Source organism: Nicotiana sylvestris, chromosome 10 (genome assembly GCF_000393655.2).
Source record: "Nicotiana sylvestris chromosome 10, ASM39365v2, whole genome shotgun sequence".
NCBI lineage: Eukaryota > Viridiplantae > Streptophyta > Magnoliopsida > Solanales > Solanaceae > Nicotiana > Nicotiana sylvestris.
Window position 1 is genome coordinate 138,022,985 of NC_091066.1, and position 24,034 is coordinate 138,047,018.

The 24,034-nt window shown below is 37.9% G+C and overlaps 2 protein-coding genes across 2 annotated transcripts; both read right to left on the reverse strand.

Moving 5' to 3' along the window:
* Positions 1-921: 921 nt before the first annotated feature.
* Positions 922-1,794, reverse strand: LOC138880018 (uncharacterized mitochondrial protein AtMg00810-like). Its single transcript, XM_070159670.1, has one exon. It carries the CDS (start codon positions 1,792-1,794, stop codon positions 922-924), a length of 873 nt encoding a protein of 290 aa, XP_070015771.1.
* Positions 1,795-5,638: 3,844 nt separating this feature from the next.
* On the reverse strand, positions 5,639-6,388 carry LOC138880019 (secreted RxLR effector protein 161-like). The gene has a single exon (XM_070159671.1). It carries the CDS (start codon positions 6,386-6,388, stop codon positions 5,639-5,641), a length of 750 nt encoding a protein of 249 aa, XP_070015772.1.
* Between the last annotated feature and the right edge of the window lie 17,646 nt (positions 6,389-24,034).

Below are 24,034 nucleotides of genomic sequence, written 5' to 3' on the forward strand. Positions count from 1 at the left end.
GTTTTTTCAGTCAACTTTTGTGTTTCCTGTGATCGGGATGATTTAGTCCTTCTGAAATCTGGAATTAGTAATTTCTTCTTAATTTGTTATCTGTCTCTATCATAATATATCTGAAATTTTGCCATGTATAATCCAATACACCAGCAAAGTTCATTAACCATTAAACAAAACCTCATTCCAAAAAGTATTAAATCAAGTTTTCAGTAAACAACTGATGCATTCTTAAAAGTCCATAGATAGCCTCCAATGGCAACTGCTCATTCTTTAAGTTAATAAAGCAGTTGAATCGTCTGTTATAAACCAGAAACATCCGAGCAGTGTACCACCTCAACTGAATATTCAAATCGATTTTCCTAATGAAACATATAATAGCCAGAACGCACATGAATCTGCTATTGAAGATGTCTCAAGATGGGAGTAATGTTGGGATAAAATAAATAATCCCGACCAGGAATAATATCCATAGCAAATAATAATAACACAAGAGAGTAACAATGACACCAAATATTTTAGCGGGATAAAATACAATAACCGAGTGTAGCAATATTACCACTATAATATTACAACTCAGTAGTGTCAAGAGACTACTACAACTTTGAAAGAAATAACACTCTTTATATAAAACACCTCACTACAGTATTACTACCACTCACTAGTTATCTCACAGACAACAATCTATAGATTACTCTCTCTAACTTCTATTGTTTCTCTCTTATTTTTGGTGTGTCTTAACTGAGAGGGAATCATCTTTATTTATAGGCAAATTTGACAACCACTTAGCAACACAAATTTGACTTATTGCATTGCAAATTGCAAATTGAAATCTTCAGCCGCCCATATGCATTCAAGCAGCCTATTTTGACCAATTTTTTTTATCTTCTTCTTTTGGTTGATGAGGTGTGGACCTCACAAATCTCTCCCTTAATTTTGATTTTTCTTCTTCAGTCCAAGTCTTGTTCTCAATCTCTGAAAATCTTCAAACTTGAGAGGCTTTGTGAAGATATCTGCAACTTGATCACGAGACTTCACATATTTGAGCTCGACTTCTTTCTTCGCAATGCATTCTCTGATGAAGTGATACCTTGTATCTATATGCTTGCTTCGATCATGATACACTGGATTCTTTGCGAGTGCCTGCGCTGATTTGTTATCAATACAAATCTCTGTAGCTTCCATTTGTGGCAAATTGAGCTCCTTCAATAATCTCCTTAGCCAAATAGCATGACAGGTACATGATGTTGCTGCTATATATTCGACTTCACAAGTCGAGAGAGTAACAATGGACTGTTTCTTTGAACTCCAAGAAATAACAGAAACACCCAAGAAAAATACAAAATCAGTTGTACTTTTTCTATCATCAACATCTCCCGCATAATCACTATCACAAACTCCCATAAGACTGAAATCACTAGAAGAAGAATAAAATAGCCCAAAGTCAATCGTACCTTTTAGGTAGCGAAGAATTCTTCTAGTGACCTTCAAGTGAGTAGAGGTAGGAGCCTCCATGAACCGGCTAACTACTCCAACTGCAAAGAGTATATCTGGCCTGGTACAAGTCAAGTACCTCAAACTTCCCACAAGACTTTTGAAGAATGTGGGATCCACTTTTTCTCCTTCATCAAACTTGGACAATTTTGTCCCACTTTCCATCGGTGTGTTCACGGGGTTGCAATCGAGCATGTTGAACTTCTTCAATATCTCCTTTGTATAGCTTTCTTGAGAGATAAAAATTCCATCATCCATCTGTTTCACTTCTAGGCCCAAGTAGTATGACATGAGCCCTACATCTGTCATCTCGAACTAACGGGACATATCTTTCTTGAAAGCTTCAAACAAACTTGGGTTATTACCCGTGAAAATAAAATCATCAACATAAAGACAAACAAGTAAGATATCTCCATTAGTATGAACTTTAAGGTAAAGAGCATATTCATGGAGACAACGAGTAAACCCATTGTCTTAAAAATACTTGTCGATGCAACTATTCCATGCTCGTGGGGCTTGCTTTAATCCATATAAAGCTTTCTTCAACCGCAACACTTTATCTTCATGGTTTTTGACCACGAAGCCCAATGGTTGTTCAACATAGACTTCTTCTTCAAGATAGTCATTCAAGAAGGCTGACTTGACATCTAGTTGATGTATCATCCATTTCATTTGTGCCGCCAAAGAGATCAGCAAACGAATCGTCTCCATGCGGGTAACAGGTGCATAGACTTCTTCATAGTCAATGCCTTGCCTTTGCTTGTAGCCTTTAGCCACAAGTCGTGCCTTGTATTTCTCCACATCTCCATCAGCATTCTTCTTTATTTTGCATACCCATTTCACTCCAATTGCTCGATGACCCTTGGGAAGAGTTGTTAACTCCCAAGTGTTGTTCTTCTCTATTGACTTGATCTCCTCCTCCATGACTTGTCTCCACCTTTTGTCTGTAACAGCTTCATCAAAGTTCATTGGTTCACTGTCAGCAAAGAGACAATATAAAAAATCAAAATTAGTAACTTCTTCAGTATCATCATAGATCTCTTGAATGCTCCTTGTCCTTTGCGGCTGTTCATTTGAACTTTCTTGAGAAGAGGGAGATGCAACATTTGTTGGAGAAGAAGGTGGACTTGTGTCCTGCATAGGTTCCACGGTCTCCGGTTCTTCTTCATCACCAAAGTATAGAAGAAAATCGTATGAAGTTTCTTCCTCAGCTTCCCAATTCCATGCCAGTTCTTCATCAAATTCAACATCACGACTTACCACCACCTTACCGTTGCTTTGGTTGTATAGCTTGTAGCCTTTTGAACTCGTATCATAGCCAACAAACACATGCTTGACACTTCGATCGTCAAGCTTTGCTCTCCCTTGATGTGGCACATGAGCATAGGCAATGCTCCCAAAGATTCTTACGTGCTTGACACTTGGATTTCTTCCAATCCATGCTTCTTGAGGGGTTTGATCTCTAATATTTCTTGTTGGAGACCTGTTATTCAAATAAACTGCACAAGAAACAGCTTCGGCCCAAAATTCCTTAGGCATACTTTTAGCTTTCAACATACATCTAGCCATATTAAGAATCGTTCGATTCTTTCTCTCTGCAACACCATTTTGTTGAGGTGAATAAGGTACCGTTAGAGGGCGACGAATTCCATGAAGTTGACAGAAGTCATTAAATTCGTTTGAGGTAAATTCCCCTCCTCTATCGGACCTTAGAGCTTTAATTTCATAGCCACTTTCTTTCTCTACAAGTACTTTGAAATTTTTAAAAGCAGCAAAAGCTTCAGATTTTTGGTTCAAGAAATAAACACAAGTCTTTCTACTAAAGTCATCAATGAAAAGCAGAAAGTATTTTCTTTTACCAAAAGAAGGTGGATTGATTGGTCCACACACATCAGTGTGGACAAGCTGGAGCGGCTTGGTTGATCTTGACATGGCCTCCTTTGGAAAACTCCTCCTTGCATGTTTTCCAAGAAGACAAGCTTCACACAATTGATTGGGATGGTTAATTGATGGTATCCCATGCACCATGTTCTTTTCTCCCATTGATTTGAGCGCTTCAAAATTTAAGTGCCCAAATCGCATGTGCCAACACCATGATTCATCTTGCACATTAGCCTTCAAACACTTTGCATCAATTGTTTTAAGATTCAGAGAAAACAATCTATTCTTTGCCATATGCACTTTAGCAATTAGAATTCCACTTGAATCTCTAAGCCAAAGATGCATATTTTTCATGTGGATGTCATATTCCTTTTCAAGAAGTTGGCCCAAACTTAAAATATTACTTTTTAATTTTGGCACATAATAAACATCTTGAATTAACTTGTGACTACCATCTTTACAGGAGATCAGAATCGTACCTATCCCTTCGATTTGAACCTTTGAGGTATCTCCAAAGGACACATTACCTCTCACTGTTTTATTGATCTCCACAAACTTCTCTTTGCATCCACACATATGATTGCTTGCTCCATTGTCCAAATACCACGAGCTGCAATCATCTCTGTCTTCTTCCTTGAGTGCCATCAACAACGTTGACTTATTTTCTTCTTTCTTGTCATCAACAGGGTTAGCCTTTTCTTCAACATTGCTACGACATTCCCAAGAGTAATGGCCAAATTTATGACAATTATAACATTCAATTTTTGATTTGTCATACCTTTGTCCATTATTTTCTTGGTAGTATCCACGTCCTCTTCCTCCTCTTTGTCCACGACCACGACCTCTGAATGTTTGGTGGATTTTAACTTTATTGTTGAAGTTGTTACCATTACTTCTTCCTCTTCCATGACCTCCTCTACCTCGGCCTCGGCCTCGTCCATTTCCTTGATAGCTTGTTTCACCTCCATAATCCTTGAAGGATGCCTGAGTTTTAAGAAATTGCTCCAATGGCACTTCTTGTCTCCTTTTGATCTTTTCTTCGTGGGCCTGTAAAGAACCTTCCAATTACTCCACCATCATAGAGTCTAAATCTTTAGACTCCTCAATAGCACACACCACAAAATCAAATTTAGGTATTAAAGTGCGAAGGATCTTTTCTACCACACAGACATCTTCTATGTCCTCCCCGTATCTTCTTAGTTGATTTACAACAGCTTTCACTTTTCAAAATAATCCGAGATGCATTCGAATTCTTTAATTTTTAAAACTTCAAAATCAGCCCTTAGAGTTTGAAGTTTAACCTTTTTCACCTTGTCAACTCCTTGAAGAGAATTTTGTAAAATCTCTCAAGCTTCCTTTGAGGTGGTAGCATCTGCCACCTTCTCAAACATGGCATCATCCAAACATTGGTGGATGAGCGTGAGGGCTTGTTGATCCTTCTTCCTTGTCTTTGCCAAGACCTCTTTTTCATTTTGGGGCAAAGCTTCCTCATTATCGGGTTTTACATACCCTCTGTCTACGATTTCCCATACATCTTGAGAGCCAAGGATGGCTTTCATACGTAGACACCATTTCTCATAATTATCTTTTGTCAGACGGGGGTACTAAAAAGATAGCGGACCATTATTTTCCATGGCTCTAATATCATATTGTTGGGATAAAATAAATAATCCCGCCCAGGAATAATATCCACAGCAAATAATAATAACACATGAGAGTAACAATGACACCAAATATTTTAGCGGGATAAAATACAATATCCGAGTGTAGCAATATTACCACTATAATATTACAACTCAGTAGTGTCAAGAGACTACTACAAATTTGAAAGAAATAACACTCTTTATATAAAACACCTCACTACAATATTACTACCACTCACTAGTTATCTCACAGACAACAATCTGTGGATTACTCTCTCTAACTTCTATTGTTTCTCTCTTATTTTTGGTGTGTCTTAACTGAGAGGGAATCATCTTTATTTATAGTCAAATTTGACAACCACTTAGCAACACAAATTTGACTTATTGCATTGCAAATTGCAAATTGAAATCTTCAGCCGCGCATATGCATTTAAGCAGCCTATTTTGTCCAATTTTTTTAATCTTCTTCTTTTGGTTGATGAGGTGTGGACCTCACAAATCTCTCCCTTAATTTTGATTTTTCTTCTTCAGTCCAAGTCTTGTTCTCAATCTCTGAAAATCTTCAAACTTGAGAGGCTTTTGAAGATATCTGCAACTTGATCATGAGACTTCACATATTTGAGCTCGACTTATTTCTTCGCAATGCATTCTCTGATGAAGTGATACCTTGTATCTATATGCTTGCTTCGATCATGATACACTGGATTCTTTGCGAGTGCCTGCGCTGATTTGTTATCAATACAAATCTCTGTAGCTTCCATTTGTGGCAAATTGAGCTCCTTCAATAATCTCCTTAGCCAAATAGCATGACAGGTACATGATGTTGCTGCTATATATTCGGCTTCACAAGTCGAGAGAGTAACAATGGACTGTTTCTTTGAACTCCAAGAAATAACAGAATCACGCAAGAAAAATACAAAACCAGTTGTACTTTTTCTATCATCAATATCTCCCGCATAATCACTATCACAAACTCCCATAAGACTGAAATCACTTGAAGAAGAATAAAATAGCCCAAAGTCAATCGTACCTTTTAGGTAGCGAAGAATTCTTCTAGTGACCTTCAAGTGAGTAGAGGTAGAAGCCTCCATGAACCGGCTAACTACTCCAACTGCAAAGAGTATATCTGGCCTGGTACAAGTCAAGTACCTCAAACTTCCCACAAGACTTTTGAAGAATGTGGGATCCACTTTTTCTCCTTTATCAAACTTGGACAATTTTGTCCCACTTTCCATCGGTGTGTTCACGGGGTTGCAATCGAGCATGTTGAACTTCTTCAATATCTCCTTTGTATAGCTTTCTTGAGAGATAAAAATTCCATCCTCCATCTGTTTCACTTCTAGGCCCAAGTAGTATGACATGAGCCCTACATCTGTCATCTCAAACTAACGGGACATATCTTTCTTGAAAGCTTCAAACAAACTTGGGTTATTACCCGTGAAAATAAGATCATCAACATAAAGACAAACAAGTAAGATATCTCCATTAGTATGAACTTTAAGGTAAAGAGCATATTCATGGAGACAACGAGTAAACCCATTGTCTTAAAAATACTTGTCGATGCAACTATTCCATGCTCGTGGGGCTTGCTTTAATCCATATAAATATTTCTTCAACCGCAACACTTTATCTTCATGGTTTTTGACCACGAAGCCCAATGGTTGTTCAACATAGACTTCTTCTTCAAGATAGTCATTCAAGAAGGATGATTTGACATCTAGTTGATGTATCTTCCACTTCATTTGTGCCGCCAAAGAGATCAGCAAACGAATCGTCTCCATGCGGGCAACAGGTGCATAGACTTCTTCATAGTCAATGCCTTGCCTTTGCTTGTAGCCTTTAGCCACAAGTCGTGCCTTGTATTTCTCCACATCTCCATCAGCATTCTTCCTTATTTTGTATACCCATTTCACTCCAATTGCTCGATGACCCTTGGGAAGAGTTGTTAACTCCCAAGTGTTGTTCTTCTCTATTGATTTGATCTCCTCCTCCATGGCTTGTCTCCACCTTTTGTCTGTAACAGCTTCATCAAAGTTCATTGGTTCACTGTTAGCAAAGAGACAATATAAAAAATCAAAATTAGTAACTTCTTCAGTATCATCATAGATCTCTTGAATGCTCCTTGTCCTTTGCGGCTGTTCATTTGAACTTTCTTGAGAAGAGGGAGATGCAACATTTGTTGGAGAAGAAGGTGGACTTGTGTCCTGCACAGGTTCCACGGTCTCCAGTTCTTCTTCATCACCAAAGTATGGAAGAAAATCATATGAAGTTTCTTCCTCAGCTTCCCAATTCCATGCCAGTTCTTCATCAAATTCAACATCACGACTTACCACCACCTTACCGCTGCTTGGGTTGTATAGCTTGTAGCCTTTTGAACTCGTATCATAGCCAACAAACACATGCTTGACACTTCGATCGTCAAGCTTTGCTCTCCCTTGATGTGGCACATGAGCATAGGCTATGCTCCCAAAGATTCTTAAGTGTTTGACACTTGGCTTTCTTCCACTCCATGATTCTTGAGGGGTTTGATCTCTAATATTTCTTGTTGGAGACCTGTTATTCAAATAAACTGCACAAGAAACAGCTTCGGCCCAAAATTCTTTAGGCATACTTTTAGCTTTCAACATACATCTAGCCATATTTAGAATCGTTCGATTCTTTCTCTCTGCAATACCATTTTGTTGAGGTGAATAAGGTACCATTAGAGGGCGACGAATTCCATGAAGTTGGCAGAAGTTATTAAATTCGTTTGAGGTAAATTACCCTCCTCTATCGGACCTTAGAGCTTTAATTTCATAGCCACTTTCTTTCTCTACAAGTACTTTGAAATTTTTAAAAGCAGCAAAAGCTTCAGATTTTTGGTTCAATAAATAAACACAAGTCTTTCTACTAAAGTCATCAATGAAAAGCAGAAAGTATTTTCTTTTACCAAAAGAAGGTGGATTGATTGGTCCACACACATCAGTGTGGACAAGCTGGAGAGGCTTGGTTGATCTTGACATGGCCTCCTTTGGAAAACTCCTCCTTGCATGTTTTCGAAGAAGACAAGCTTCACACAATTGATTTGGATGGTTGATTGATGGTATCCCATGCACCATGTTCTTTTCTCCCATTGATTTGAGCGCTTCAAAATTTAAGTGCCCAAATCGCATGTGCCAACACCATGATCATCTTGCACATTAGCCTTCAAACACTTTGCATCAATTGTTTTAAGATTCAGAGAAAATAATCTATTTTTTGCCATATGCACTTTAGCAATTAGAATTCCATTTGAATCTCTAAGCCAAAGATGCATATTTTTCATGTGGATGTCATATTCCTTTTCAAGAAGTTGGCCCAAACTTAAAATATTACTTTTTAATTTTGGCACATAATAAACATCTTGAATTAACTTGTGACTACCATCTTTACAGGAGATCAGAATCGTACCTATCCCTTCGATTTGAACCTTTGAGGTATCTCCAAAGGACACATTACCTCTCACTGTTTTATTGATCTCCACAAACTTCTCTTTGCATCCACACATATGATTGCTTGCTCCATTGTCCAAATACCACGAGCTGCAATCATCTCTGTCTTCTTCCTTGAGTGTCATCAACAACGTTGACTCATTTTCTTCTTTCTTGTCGTCAACAAGGTTAGCCTTTTCTTCAACATTGCTACGACATTCCCAAGAGTAATGGCCAAATTTATGACAATTATAACATTCAATTTTTGATTTGTCATACCTTTGTCCATTATTTTCTTGGTAGTATCCACGTCCTCTTCCTCCTCTTTGTCCACGACCATGACCTCTGAATGTTTGGTGGATTTTAACTTAATTGTTGAAGTTGTTACCATTACTTCTTCCTCTTCCATGACCTCCTCAACCTCGGCCTCGTCCTCGTACGTTTCCTCGATAGCTTGTTTCACCTCCATAATCCTTGAAGGATGACTGAGTTTTAAGAAGTTGCTCCAATGGCACTTCTTGTCTCCTTTTGATCTTTTCTTCGTGGGCCTGTAAAGAACCTTCCAATTGCTCCACCATCATAGAGTCTAAATCTTTAGACTCCTCAATAACACACACCACAAAATCAAATTTAGGTGTTAAAGTGCGAAGGATCTTTTTTCTACCACACGGACATCTTCTATGTCCTCCCCGTATCTTCTTAGTTGATTTACAACAGCTTTCACTTTTGAAAAATAATCCGAGATGCATTCGAATTCTTTCATTTTTAAAACTTCAAAATCAGCCCTTAGAGTTTGAAGTTTTACCTTTTTCACGTTGTCAACTCCTTGAAGAGAATTTTGTAAAATCTCTCAAGCTTCCTTTGAGGTGGTAGCATCTGCCACCTTCTCAAACATGGCATCATCCAAACATTGGTGGATGAGAGTGAGGGCTTGTTGATCCTTCTTCCTTGTCTTTGCCAAGACCTCTTTTTCATTTTGGGGCAGAGCTTCCTCATTATCGGGTTTTGCATACCCTCTGTCTACGATTTCCCATACATCCTGAGAGCCAAGGATGGCTTTCATACGTAGACACCATTTCTCATAATTATCTTTTGTCAGACGGGGGTACTAAAAAGATAGCGGACCATTATTTGTCATAGCTCTGATACCACGTTGTTGGGATAAAATAAATAATCCCGCCCAGGAATAATATCCACAGCAAATAATAATAACACATGAGAGTAACAATGACACCAAATATTTTAGCGGGATAAAATACAATATCCGAGTGTAGCAATATTACCACTATAATATTACAACTCAGTAGTGTCAAGAGATTACTACAACTTTGAAAGAAATAACACTCTTTATATAAAACACCTCACTACAATATTACTACCACTCACTAGTTATCTCACAGACAACAATCTGTGGATTACTCTCTCTAACTTCTATTGTTTCTCTCTTATTTTTGGTGTGTCTTAACTGAGAGGGAATCATCTTTATTTATAGGCAAATTTGCCAACCACTTAGCAACACAAATTTGACTTATTGCATTGCAAATTACAAATTGAAATCTTTAGCCACCCATATGCATTCAAGCAGCCTATTTTGTCCATTTTTTTTAATCTTCTTCTTTTGGTTGATGAGGTGTGGACCTCACAAGTAATGCAAATACATTAAACACAAAAAAACTACTGAAGATTTCACTTGGATGGAGGGTAATTCTTTACCATGAGTAAATATTTTCCATGACCAAGTGTCAGTGGAGAAGAGTAGAGGGCAGGTGCGGATTCTGAATTTAAACTCTATGGATTCAACTTTTAAGTTTTCATCTTGAACCTATTATAGTATTAAAGTTATGGGTTCAATCTGCTATTTATTGTAATTCTAATAAATTTTTACACATAAATTTGTGTTCCGCGTTGAAAGTTATTGGTTCAATTTAGATCGTATCTATAAAGGTACATCCGCCTTTGGTAGAGGGGACGGGTCCATTATATTATCCACCAAGTTTTCAAACCGTACTCCACTGGCCCTCGAAGATTTCTCAGTTATTAAAAAAAAAGAACTAGGATCAGCTAGCTGACGAGGTGGTGCTCCCGAAGTTCGATTGCATAGATCTAAACAAAGTATAACACATGGTATATAGCGAAAATATGTTACCAAAAGTTGGTTAATTTTAATGAAAATCGTTGATATCCAGATTCTGAAATTTAAGGAATTGATTAAGTTTAACCTATTCCATATTATGTTCGCGATTGGCTCGCCAGATATACACCTATAGTAAATTAATAATTTCCAGTGACAAGATATACACCTATAGTAATTTCCAGGATTTCTAGCAAAGTTGGAGACACCTTTGAGAAAACTAACAAGGCTTGTTGTGCATTACCTTAGGTGTTTCTGATGTCTTATTACTTTTGTTTATTCCTTGTTATCCATCCAATGAATAAATAAATCTTGTAAACCTAGGTGCATGCCGAAGATAGACATGCAAAAGGCTTACGATTCCGTTGGATGGCCTTTCCATGAATAGGTGTTAGTGAGCCTTAACTTTCCTTCTACTTTTGCGGGTTGGATTATGTCGTGTATTAAGACAGTATCCTACTCAATAGTGATAAATGGGAATCCAACAAAGCCTTTTAAAGCAAAGAATGGGTTAATACAAGGAGATCCATTATCTCCCTTCTTGGTTATACTAGTAATGGAGTACCTCAATAGATTGTTAAAAGAACTAGGAAAGAATCCAAACTTTAATTTCCATCCAAAATGTGCTAAGTTACAACTAGGGGTGTACAAACCGAACCGGAAAATTGCACCAAATCGAAAAGGCAAATTAAACTGATTAAAAAACCCAACTAGGTTTGGTTTGATTTGGTTTGGTATTGAGTAAAAAAACCTGAACCAAACTGACATATAAATATATAATTTTATATATTCTTTTAAGACTTTTTATAAATTTTTCTTTAAGAAATGTCAAAAAATATTTACGATTCTCTTATGGGATGTAATATTTAGTCAAATATGAAGTGTTCCATATTTATTAACTTTAAATAATGGGTTGTATGATCATTTTCTTATCAAGAGTTAGTGAAATGCGTTAATCTTTTTGTTCTTTCATACTCATATGGCAAGATCTATTAAATTCTTATATCGTTTTCCAATTTGAAATGGTATTTCGATAATTTAAAATTAAATAGAACATATCATTATATAGGTTCATATTTATTTTTAATTATTAAATTCGGTTAACCTTAAAATTATTGTCAGGCTATTAAAGAATAACTATCATGTGTTACTAAGAAAATTCTTCCATAAGAATATTTTAATAGAACATATATTTATTAATTTTTTTAATTTTTACTAAACATATAACAAAAACCCGAAAAAATCCGACAAAATCGAACCAATCCAAACTGATATAGATGGTTTGGTTTGGTTTTGATTATAGCTGAACCAACTCGGTCTATATATATCCCTAGTTACAACTAATTCAGTTGGGGTACGCGGGCGACTTACTTCTCTTTTGCAGGGGAGATATCATCTCGAGTCCAAAACACTTTTGATGTTTTTTTTGGACAAAAACCACTTTTATACTGCTTAAAAAAAGTTACATAAATGAGTAAAACACAGTACTATACTACGAACTATGTTAACGGAAATTAGTCCGTTAAAGTAAAACGCAGTATGGTACTGCGTTTTACTTTAATTTTTTTTTATAATTTGCAGTATAATACTGCGTTTTATAAAGTTGTTCGCAGTATTATACTGCGTTTTACTTAATGTCCACATGTGAAGCCCATGCCCCATCAACCAAGTATAGGCTCGTGGTTCTAATTGCCGGATCGCTTCCATGCGCCTCGTGAATTTGCACTGCTGGTGCTCAGTTGCAGCCATCCACATTAAGTCATGTAATGCCTTGTTAGGATATTTCTTCTGGAAATTGGCCTTCAGGTGACGCACACAGTAACAGTAGTATGCATATGGTTCCTGCCATTCAGGCAAGTGACGTACAAAACTTAAAATACCACCATGCCGATCTGATATTAGACAAATACCTGAACGCTGTTTGACAACGTGATGCTTCAAGTGGTTCAAAAAAGCGTCCATGTCTCTTCACTTTCATTGGCACATATGGCAAAAGCTAGTGGAAATATTTTTCCGTTGGCATCTACTGCAACTGCAATCAAAAGCTTAATATCATACTTTCCATAGACATGAGTACCGTCTATGGAAATAACGGGGACGAGAATGCACAAAACCATAAATTGCTGATTTAAATGACCAGAACACATAGTTGAAAATATATTCGAGTCTGTCCGGACTCCGCTCACGCCTCCATTCAACAACAGTCCCGGGGTTAAAGTGTTGCAGTGCGGCCATGTACCTGGGCAGATTTGAAAAAGACTTATCCCAGTTGCCATAAATAAGTTCAAAGGCACGTTTGCGATCGAGATATGCCTTTCTTTTGGTTATAGTACAACCATACTCCTGGTGGACGGCTGTAATACACTCTTTAATCTTGAACCTAATGGACCCTTCCAAATATGGAATCAAGACAAGAGAAATCAAGTCCACATCCAAGTTGAAGTGATTCTCATTGTATGTGTTCATTTCACATCTGTGCTCGCTAATAAATTTACCCACTTTCTACAAACCTGATTTCTTCTTGGTGGCACGCAACATCCAGTGACAACCCATAAAGTCTCTACGGCATACAACCTTGTATTTCTCCATAGTTGACTCACTTACCGTCATCTCACGACACTCTCTTATACTGTAGATTTTTACAGCCCTAATTAAGCGAGCTTTATCAGGGAAATACATGCCCTTTGTCAGAACAGCTGGTCTAGACTCATCCCACATCGCTGACCGAAATTCATCATCATCCCTTGTGAGGGCATCCACGTTCGGCATGCTTGGCAAATTATCAAGGTAGGGAATATTCCGCTCATGAAATGGCACGTGGGACTCGTACACTCTTGGTCTAGCGGGAGGTGGAGGAACATGCTCCCTCGTCAGCTCAGGTTCAACATTCACTTCCTCCTCATCATCACCTTCATCATGGAAGGGTATGTCATCCCTAGACTCATCCACATTGTTGTCATAATCACTATCATCTTCCTGACTCTGCGCATCTGCCAAATCACGAGTAAATACGTCGTCTATGGGCAACTGTGTGAGGTTAGGAGCTTCAAGAATCTCGTTTTCACTGCACAAAAATAACAAAATGATAATATACCCAACTAGATAAATACTTTAGATATAGCTATATCACTTTACTTACAAGTCGTACTGTTTTGACGTTTCATGATGGATATTTGCTTGTTGGTGATGACTCCAGGATGGACCACCGTGGTCCAATACTCCAGAACTACACATATTCCAACTAGGGGCGGGGTCATAACTTGTAAAATTCGTATACGGACGGTACCCTCTATGAAAAATATGAGTGTTAATACAAATCCAATTAAAACATAAAATAAATATCGCTAAAGCACCCACGGAATTGAAGTTTACCAGTCGTCTTGTTGATTATATAAAGTCGAAAAATTATTTTGCGGCTGCTCATTCGCTGGTGGTGACAAGTTTAAATCAAGGCAAGCTCTTTCATCAGCAATCTGTCCGGCAAAAACTGCTCCAGAATAACCACCCGATGACTGGGGGTTATCCCTTCTATGCACGCCCTCATTATTTTGAACGTCTTCCACCTTGACGTACATTTCCAATAATTTTATTACAATAAATTCTCTGTATTCATCCGGAATCCGCAAAAAATCTCTAAGAGTTTCATCATCCTCGATGTTAAACTCAAAATAATAAGCAAACCCCTGCGGAGTCACTGAATACGGAAATCTACCGGTTATTTTAAGGTTAACCGAACGCCACCTCTCATTCATTTTTTACGTAACAACGATACCAATTTATCGTACTCCATAGTAAGCGGCAATTTAACATGACATTATGGAGGTGAGCTATACCTCACAGAGTTATTCTCCAACACAACCTCACCCCCCCCCCCCCCAAATATAGTGAAATCCTTATTTTTGACACTTCAGACATTGTAAAAAAATGATTGATAAGAAGAAGAGAGAAGTATGAACGTAAGTTTGAAGATTGAATGAATTTTCATAAAATTGAAACGCCTTTAAATAAGGCAAGTCCGAATGTAAAACGCAGTACAATACTACGTTTTATGTATTGAATTATTGTTATGTCAGTTCATTATTGGTGGGCCAAAAACCAGAGTAAAACGCAGTATAATACTGCGAACAGCTTTATAAAATGCAGTATTATACTGCGAATTAAAAAAAAATTAAAGTAAAACGCAGTATGGTACTGCGAATTACAAAAAAAAATTAAAGTAAAACGCAGTACCATACTGCGTTTTACTTTAACGGACTAATTTCCGTTAACGTAGTTCGCAGTATAGTACTGCGTTTTACTCATTTATGTAACTTTTTTTAAGCAGTATAAAAGTGATTTTTGTCCAAAAAAACATCAAAAGCGTTTTGGACTCATATCATCTCCGTTACTATGTTATATGACTGTTTTCTAAGCTTATCTCAAGCGTCAGGGCTGATAGCTAATCAAAGCAAAAGTTTTGTCTATCTGGGAGGGGTCACTCGGGAGGTGAAACATGAGATACTGAAGATGTTAGGCTTCTCATATGGTGAATTCCCCATCAGATACCTGGGAGTTCCTCTGAGCACTAAAAGGGTATCAGTGATCTAGTGTCAACCTATTATAGAGAAGATGTTGGGAAGAATCTGATGATGTCCATCTCATTGAAGAAGTATTAGGCATGTGCCTAATAAGAGTTTTCTTTGGTTTGGTAGCCAACCTTGTTGACTTGGTTTGGTTGGTAGCCAACCTTGTTGAATTTCTTTGGTTTGGTAGCCAACTTTGTTGAATTGTGAAAAATGTGTGTAAATTGTCAAATATTGTAGGCTTTAGAGGGTGAAGCTTTGGCTATAAAAGGAGAGCTTCAACTCTCATTTCTTCACACCAACAAAGAGAGAAAGAAAGAGTGAGGTTTCACAGACAAGGTATAAGAAAATAGTCTGTGAGGAAAATAGAGAGTGAGCGATATTGTAGTGAGGTGGGAATATCAAAAGAGGGTTATTTCTTTTGAGTGTTGTAGTGGTCTTTGGAGTATTTACCTCCGACCTACAAAGTGTAAAATTCCTTACTATAGTGATATCAGTTGCTCCTCTCGGGGTCGTGGTTTTTTCCCTTATTCAGAAGGGTTTTCCACGTAAAAATCTTGGTGTCATTGTTACTCTTTTATTCTTGTTAATTACCGTATCTCGGTGCTACATTATTATTCCGCTTTATTACCGTGAATATTATTTTGGTAAGGGGTTTATTCCCAACAACTGGTATCAGAGCACAGGTTCTGCTCGTTCACTGAAATACTATTCACTGTCGGTAGTACTATACTTGGTGAAAAATAAAAATGTCCGGAGTAAAGTACGAGGTAGCAAAATTCAATGGAGATAACGGTTTCTCAACATGGCAAAGAAGGATGAGAGATCTGCTCATCCAACAAGGATTACACAAGGTTCTAGATGTTGATTCCAAAAAGCCTGATACCATGAAAGCTGAGGATTGGGCTGACTTGGATGAAAGAGCTGCTAGTGCAATCAGGTTGCACTTATCAGATGATGTGGTAAATAACATCATTGATGAAGACACTGCACGTGGAATTTGGACAAGGTTGGAAAGCCTATACATGTCCAAAACGCTGACAAATAAATTGTACCTGAAGAAGCAGTTATACGCCCTACACATGAGTGAAGGTACGAATTTTTTGTCACATTTAAATGTGTTTAACGGACTAATCACACAGCTTGCCAACCTCGGAGTGAAAATCGAGGAAGAAGATAAAGCCATCTTGCTATTGAACTCGTTGCCATCTTCGTACGATAATTTGGCAACAACCATCCTGCACGGTAAGACTACTATTGAGTTGAAAGATGTCACATCGGCTCTTCTACTCAATGAGAAGATGAGAAAGAAGCCTGAAAATCAAGGACAGGCTCTCATCACAGAAGGTAGAGGCAGGAGTTATCAAAGGAGTTCGAACAACTATGGTAGATCCGGAGCTCGTGGGAAGTCAAAGAACCGATCCAAATCAAGAGTCAGAAATTGCTACAACTGTAATCAACCAGGTCACTTCAAAAGAGATTGCCCAAATCCAAGGAAGGGCAAAGGTGAAACCAGTGGCCAGAAGAATGACGACAACACAGCCGCCATGGTGCAAAATAATGATAATGTTGTCCTCTTTATAAATGAGGAAGAGGAATGCATGCACCTGTCAGGTCCAGAGTCGGAATGGGTGGTTGACACAGCGGCATCTCACCATGCCACACCGGTAAGAGATCTTTTTTGCAGATATGTAGCAGGTGATTTCGGCACAGTGAAAATGGGTAACACAAGTTACTCAAAGATTGCGGGGATTGGTGACATTTGTATCAAGACAAATGTCGGATGCACATTGGTTCTAAAGGATGTGCGGCATGTACCTGATTTGCGGATGAACTTGATCTCGGGAATTGCTTTAGACCGAGATGGATACGAGAGTTATTTTGCAAATCAAAAGTGGAGACTCACTAAGGGATCATTGGTGATTGCAAAGGGAGTTGCTCGTGGCACGTTGTACAGGACAAATGCAGAAATATGCCAAGGTGAATTGAACGCGGCACAAGATGAGATTTCTGTAGATTTATGGCACAAAAGAATGGGTCATATGAGCGAGAAGGGATTGCAGATTCTTGCCAAGAAATCACTCATTTCTTATGCCAAAGGTACAACTGTAAAACCTTGTGACTACTGTTTATTTGGTAAGCAGCATAGAGTCTCATTTCAGACATCGTCTGAAAGAAAATTGAATATACTTGATTTAGTATATTCTGATGTTTGCGGCCCAATGGAAATTGAATCAATGGGCGGTAACAAATATTTTGTTACTTTTATTGATGATGCTTCACGAAAATTATGGGTTTATATTTTGAAAACCAAAGATCAGGTGTTTCAAGTTTTCCAGAAGTTTCATGCTCTAGTAGAAAGGGAGACGGGTCGAAAGCTAAAGCGTCTCCGAAGTGACAATGGAGGTGAGTACACTTCAAGGGAATTTGAAGAGTATTGTTCAAGTCATGGGATCAGACATGAAAAGACAGTTCCTGGAACCCCACAGCACAATGGCGTAGCCGAGAGGATGAACCGCACCATTGTGGAGAAGGTGAGAAGCATGCTCAGAATGGCTAAACTGCCTAAGTCATTCTGGGGTGAAGCAGTTCAGACAGCCTGTTACCTGATCAATAGGAGTCCATCAGTTCCGTTGGCGTTTGAAATCCCAGAGAGAGTCTGGACCAACAAGGAGGTGTCCTACTCGCATCTGAAGGTGTTCGGTTGCAGAGCTTTTGCACATGTACCAAAAGAGCAGAGAACAAAGCTGGATGATAAATCTATTCCCTGCATATTTATCGGATATGGAGATGAAGAGTTCGGGTACAGACTGTGGGATCCTGTAAAGAAGAAGGTCATCAGAAGTAGAGATGTAGTCTTCCGAGAAAGTGAAGTTAGAACTGCTGCTGATATGTCAGAAAAGGCGAAGAATGGTATAATTCCTAACTTTGTTACTATTCCTTCTACTTCTAACAATCCCACAAGTGCAGAAAGTACGACCGACGAGGTTGCCGAGCAGGGGGAGCAACCTGGTGAGGTTATTGAGCAGGGGGAGCAACTTGATGAAGGTGTCGAGGAAGTGGAGCACCCCACTCAGGGAGAAGAACAACATCAACCTCTGAGGAGATCAGAGAGGCCAAGGGTAGAGTCACGCAGGTACCCTTCCACAGAGTATGTCCTCATCAGTGATGAGGGGGAGCCAGAAAGTCTTAAGGAGGTGTTGTCCCATCCAGAAAAGAACCAGTGGATGAAAGCTATGCAAGAAGAGATGGAATCTCTCCAGAAAAATGGCACATACAAGCTGGTTGAACTTCCAAAGGGTAAAAGACCACTCAAATGCAAATGGGTCTTTAAACTCAAGAAAGATGGAGATGGCAAGCTGGTCAGATACAAAGCTCGATTGGTGGTTAAAGGCTTCGAACAGAAGAAAGGTATTGATTTTGACGAAATTTTCTCCCCCGTTGTTAAAATGACTTCTATTCGAACAATTTTGAGCTTAGCAGCTAGCCTAGATCTTGAAGTGGAGCAGTTGGATGTGAAAACTGCATTTCTTCATGGAGATTTGGAAGAGGAGATTTATATGGAGCAACCAGAAGGATTTGAAGTAGCTGGAAAGAAACACATGGTGTGCAAATTGAATAAGAGTCTTTATGGATTGAAGCAGGCACCAAGGCAGTGGTACATGAAGTTTGATTCATTCATGAAAAGTCAAACATACCTAAAGACCTATTCTGATCCATGTGTATACTTCAAAAGATTTTCTGAGAATAACTTTATTATATTGTTGTTGTATGTGGATGACATGCTAATTGTAGGAAAAGACAAGGGGTTGATAGCAAAGTTGAAAGGAGATCTGTCCAAGTCATTTGATATGAAGGACTTGGGCCCAGCACAACAAATTCTAGGGATGAAGATAGTTCGAGAGAGAACAAGTAGAAAGTTGTGGCTATCTCAGGAGAAGTACATTGAACGTGTACTAGAACGCTTCAACATGAAGAATGCTAAGCCAGTCAGCACACCTCTTGCTGGTCATCTAAAGTTGAGTAAAAAGATGTGTCCTACAACAGTGGAAGAGAAAGGGAACATGGCTAAAGTTCCTTATTCTTCAGCAGTCGGAAGCTTGATGTATGCAATGGTATGTACTAGACCTGATATTGCTCACGCAGTTGGTGTTGTCAGCAGGTTTCTTGAAAATCCTGGAAAGGAACATTGGGAAGCAGTCAAGTGGATACTCAGGTACCTGAGAGGTACCACGGGAGATTGTTTGTGCTTTGGAGGATCTGATCCAATCTTGAAGGGCTATACAGATGCTGATATGGCAGGTGACATTGACAACAGAAAATCCAGTACTGGATATTTGTTTACATTTTCAGGGGGAGCTATATCATGGCAGTCTAAGTTGCAAAAGTGCGTTGCACTTTCAACAACTGAAGCAGAGTACATTGCTGCTACAGAAACTGGCAAGGAGATGATATGGCTCAAGCGATTCCTTCAAGAGCTTGGATTGCATCAGAAGGAGTATGTCGTCTATTGTGACAGTCAAAGTGCAATAGACCTTAGCAAGAACTCTATGTACCATGCAAGGACCAAACACATTGATGTGAGATATCATTGGATTCGAGAAATGGTAGATGATGAATCTCTAAAAGTCTTGAAGATTTCTACAAATGAGAATCCCGCAGATATGCTGACCAAGGTGGTACCAAGGAACAAGTTCGAGCTATGCAAAGAACTTGTCGGCATGCATTCAAACTAGAAGACAGTGCTACCTCCTCTGGATGAATGAGACTGGAGGGGGAGATTGATGATGTCCATCTCATTGAAGAAGTATTAGGCATGTGCCTAATAAGAGTTTTCTTTGGTTTGGTAGCCAACCTTGTTGACTTGGTTTGGTTGGTAGCCAACCTTGTTGAATTTCTTTGGTTTGGTAGCCAACTTTGTTGAATTGTGAAAAATGTGTGTAAATTGTCAAATATTGTAGGCTTTAGAGGGTGAAGCTTTGGCTATAAAAGGAGAGCTTCAACTCTCATTTCTTCACACCAACAAAGAGAGAAAGAAAGAGTGAGGTTTCACAGACAAGGTATAAGAAAATAGTCTGTGAGGAAAATAGAGAGTGAGCGATATTGTAGTGAGGTGGGAATATCAAAAGAGGGTTATTTCTTTTGAGTGTTGTAGTGGTCTTTGGAGTATTTACCTCCGACCTACAAAGTGTAAAATTCCTTACTATAGTGATATCAGTTGCTCCTCTCGGGGTCGTGGTTTTTTCCCTTATTCAGAAGGGTTTTCCACGTAAAAATCTTGGTGTCATTGTTACTCTTTTATTCTTGTTAATTACCGTATCTCGGTGCTACATTATTATTCCGCTTTATTACCGTGAATATTATTTTGGTAAGGGGTTTATTCCCAACAGAATCAACTCACGGGGACAACAAAATTCTTATCATATGCTGGGAGAGTTCAATTGATCAAATCGGTGCTATTTTCCATCTAAATATTTTGGTCTCAAATTTTCGTGCTGCCTAAGAAAGATATTAAATTCATTGAAGCTTCCTGTAGAAGATTTCCTTGGAGAGTGGAGGGGGAGGGGGAGGGGGAGGACTTGGGGAAACAAGCATTGTTAGCATGGGACAAAGTATACTACCCTAGATCTACTGGGGGACTTAACATCCTGGACATACCTACTTGGAATAAAGCAACAGTTAGCAAATTGTTGTGGAACTTATGTGTCAAAAAAGATAAACTATGGGTGAAATGGATTCATGTTTATTATGGAAAAGGGGGGATTTCATGGAAGAACACCAAAACAGGCTTCATGGGTTGTGCAGAAGGTTCTGAATGCTAAGAAATACTTCAATGAGGTTGGTTATCATATAGAAGATATCATAAGGATGCAGAGTTTCTCCATAAAATATGTTTATCAAAAGCTAAGGGGAGAATTCCCTTAGGTTACTTGGAGGAAGCTGGTATACAACAATCAAGGCATGTTCAAATGGGTTTTTATTCTAAGATTGGGTATATTGGGAAAGTTATATACTCCTTCCGTCTTATATTAACAGTCGTGGTTACTTAATAGTTCTCTCAAATTATATGCCATTTTAGAAGTTGAAGACAAAATTGATTATTTTTTTTCCTTGTTTACACTTGGTAATATTTGTTCTTGACATGAAGATAACACATACGGAGTAAATAGAATAAATATTTAATGAAGAGAAAAAATAATTTAAGACAGAAATAAGGGTAAAATAGTCCAATCCCTTTCCTAATTAATATTTCTTAAGGGGCGTGTAAAAGAGAAACATCATACCTAACATGAGATGGAGGTAGCACAAAGGATAGATTAGTGAAGTGGGGGATGTATATTAATCCACTATGTCCTTTGTGCGAGGCTGAAGAAGAAAGTGGATAACACTTATTTTTTGATTGTAAAGTCTCAAAGCACGTATGGAAGAAGTTTCTAGGGCGGCAAGTCATTAGTAGAGATCCTATGACTTGGGAAGCCGAAGTATTTTGGGCAGAGAGACATGGTAGGGGAAAATCTTCTGATGCAAAAGTTTATAAGATGACACTAGCAGTTGCGCTGTATTATATATGGCGAGATAGGAATCAGCAGGTGTTTCAAGCAACAAAGCAGAGCACCACATCTATTGTCAAGCATATTGTTCAAGAAGTGAACTGTTGAGGGGCTATGAAGAGGAAGCTTAGTGCATAGCTGGAGGAAATTCAACTTCTATCCTATATAAATGGGTGCACATCTGAATAGCTTATAGGTTATTTTGTTTCTGAAGTTTGCGAGATTGCTGCAGGGGCTTGTTGTCTAGCAGTAGTCTCTTTTTCAGTACATACACTTCAAATTTGGTAATAGAATTTTATTTACCAAAAAAAAAAAAAAAACTTGTAAACCATTCTTCATCAGCACCAAATTGTGAAGTCTAAATAGATCAGATCCAGCTACTCTCCAATTAGAGGCAGAACCAGGATTTGAAGCTTATAAATACGGAGTTCTAGTTCTTTTAAGTTATTGGATTCTAAATTAATAGTTTGTACATATTCAATGAATTTTTTAAGACAAATACATAGGTTGGACCAAAGCGACTATAGATTCGGCCGAACCCATACTCGATTGACTAGCTTCGCCCCTGTTCCAGTGTCTCACGTAATATAATACACTTGATTTTTGATGTGTGGCATCTATTCAATCAAATGAATTTTCTTTCAGCTAGTCACTGTCACAACTAACAAACCATATATCAAAGTGTAGGGGTGGCAAACGAGCGGATCATATCGAATATGGGTGGGTCGAACACGGCTAATATAAAAATGGATAAGTTATTTGACCCAATTCATAGTTAATATGAATAAAAATAGGTTACCCGGAGGATAATATGGATATTCCATATTATCCATGACATTTTGAATATGATCACTTTTGAGAAAATTATTAATTTTCCAAACTTGAGAAACCCCCAATTTGAATTTTTGTAAATATAAAAATTAAACCTATTGGTTATCTATTTTTCAAGTTATCCATATTATCTCTCTTACTAGAAGAAGGAAAGGGTGCGACACTGCGACTCCACTCACCTTGGTGACGTAGCTTTTTCAACTAATCCATATTTTGCCGTTCCTCCTCCCCAGTGACAAAATATTCAATTTCCTTTTTTGTTTTTTTACGTTGACGCAGATGATTTCGCTAAGGCATGGACCAATGCTATGTATATCACACATATATCTTTTACTTACACCAACACCTACATTAGAAGGTATATCAACATATGATATGTCGGTATGTTCAAAACTTCAAATACATTGTAAACTAATAGACAGAGGAAATTTGTAATTGTAGAGCAAATCAAATTTGTGTTCCTCGTTTTGTGTCCTCAGCTTTCTATTTCAATTTGCAATTGTAGACCAAATCAAATTTGGTTCCTTGCTTTGTGTGTCCTCAATTTTCTGTTCTCTCTCTCTCTCTCGAGATTCAGAGAGATTTTAGCGTAAAAATTTTCTCTAGTGTTTTCTGTCCTTTAAAAACTACTACTTACTTTCCGTGTTCTTAGAATGTGATGCAATTGAGGTAAGAGTGTAGAAAATCTTGTTCTCCAAGAAAAGATACTTACTAGTAGTATTAAGGAAAGAAATCGTAGAATTTATTTTCTTTCTTGAAAACTTTTCTTTGCTAAATCTCACCATATAAGGACTGGATATTCACTTTTAATTTTTTTTTTTAAATAAAAAAAGCTATAGTACGCGAGCCTTATATACTACTAACCCTAAAAAATCAAAGAAAACTCGCACAGGAGTTTGTCAAAATTCATGGCCTCCCCTCTGATGGATTAGAGGGGTTTTATGTATTATTCTTTATTATCAGATACACTAGTTTTTAGTGCACGTGTCTATCGTGTTAATCAATAAAAATATATACAAAAGAACAAATTTATTCTGCATGTACCCATACACTCCTATAATCTAGGTAAACCGATATGTATTTCAGTAATCTTCGTATGTCGTTAGCCAGACACTCCCAATTTAATCCCCTTTTTTGAGTCTTATGTTTCTTCTCATATCAAAGATTTTCAGTTAACTCTAACTTATGCGCCACATGAGAAAATAGGAGCACTCTAAAAGAACTCATTCCACCTAATCACTTCCTAAATAATTATATTTATGGATTACATAATCTATCTATATATACTATATTAAAAGTACGAAGGCCCTTAGCGAAATGTCGTTCACCTTTTTTACCCTTTAAAAGTAAATTTTATGTTGGACAAAATAGAAATTTAAATTTTATTCCTAATTTTTAGGAATTCTATATCAACCAAAATTTTAGTTTTGAAATCTATTCCTTATTTGCAGATATATATAGAAGGTCCCACATTTTAAAAATCATTAAAACTTTACTTTAT

Coding starts and splice junctions, on each gene's coding strand:
- LOC138880018 (XM_070159670.1), bottom strand. CDS start 1,794: ATGACAGATGTAGGGCTCATGTCATACTACTTGGGCCTAGAAGTGAAA.
- LOC138880019 (XM_070159671.1), bottom strand. CDS start 6,388: ATGACAGATGTAGGGCTCATGTCATACTACTTGGGCCTAGAAGTGAAA.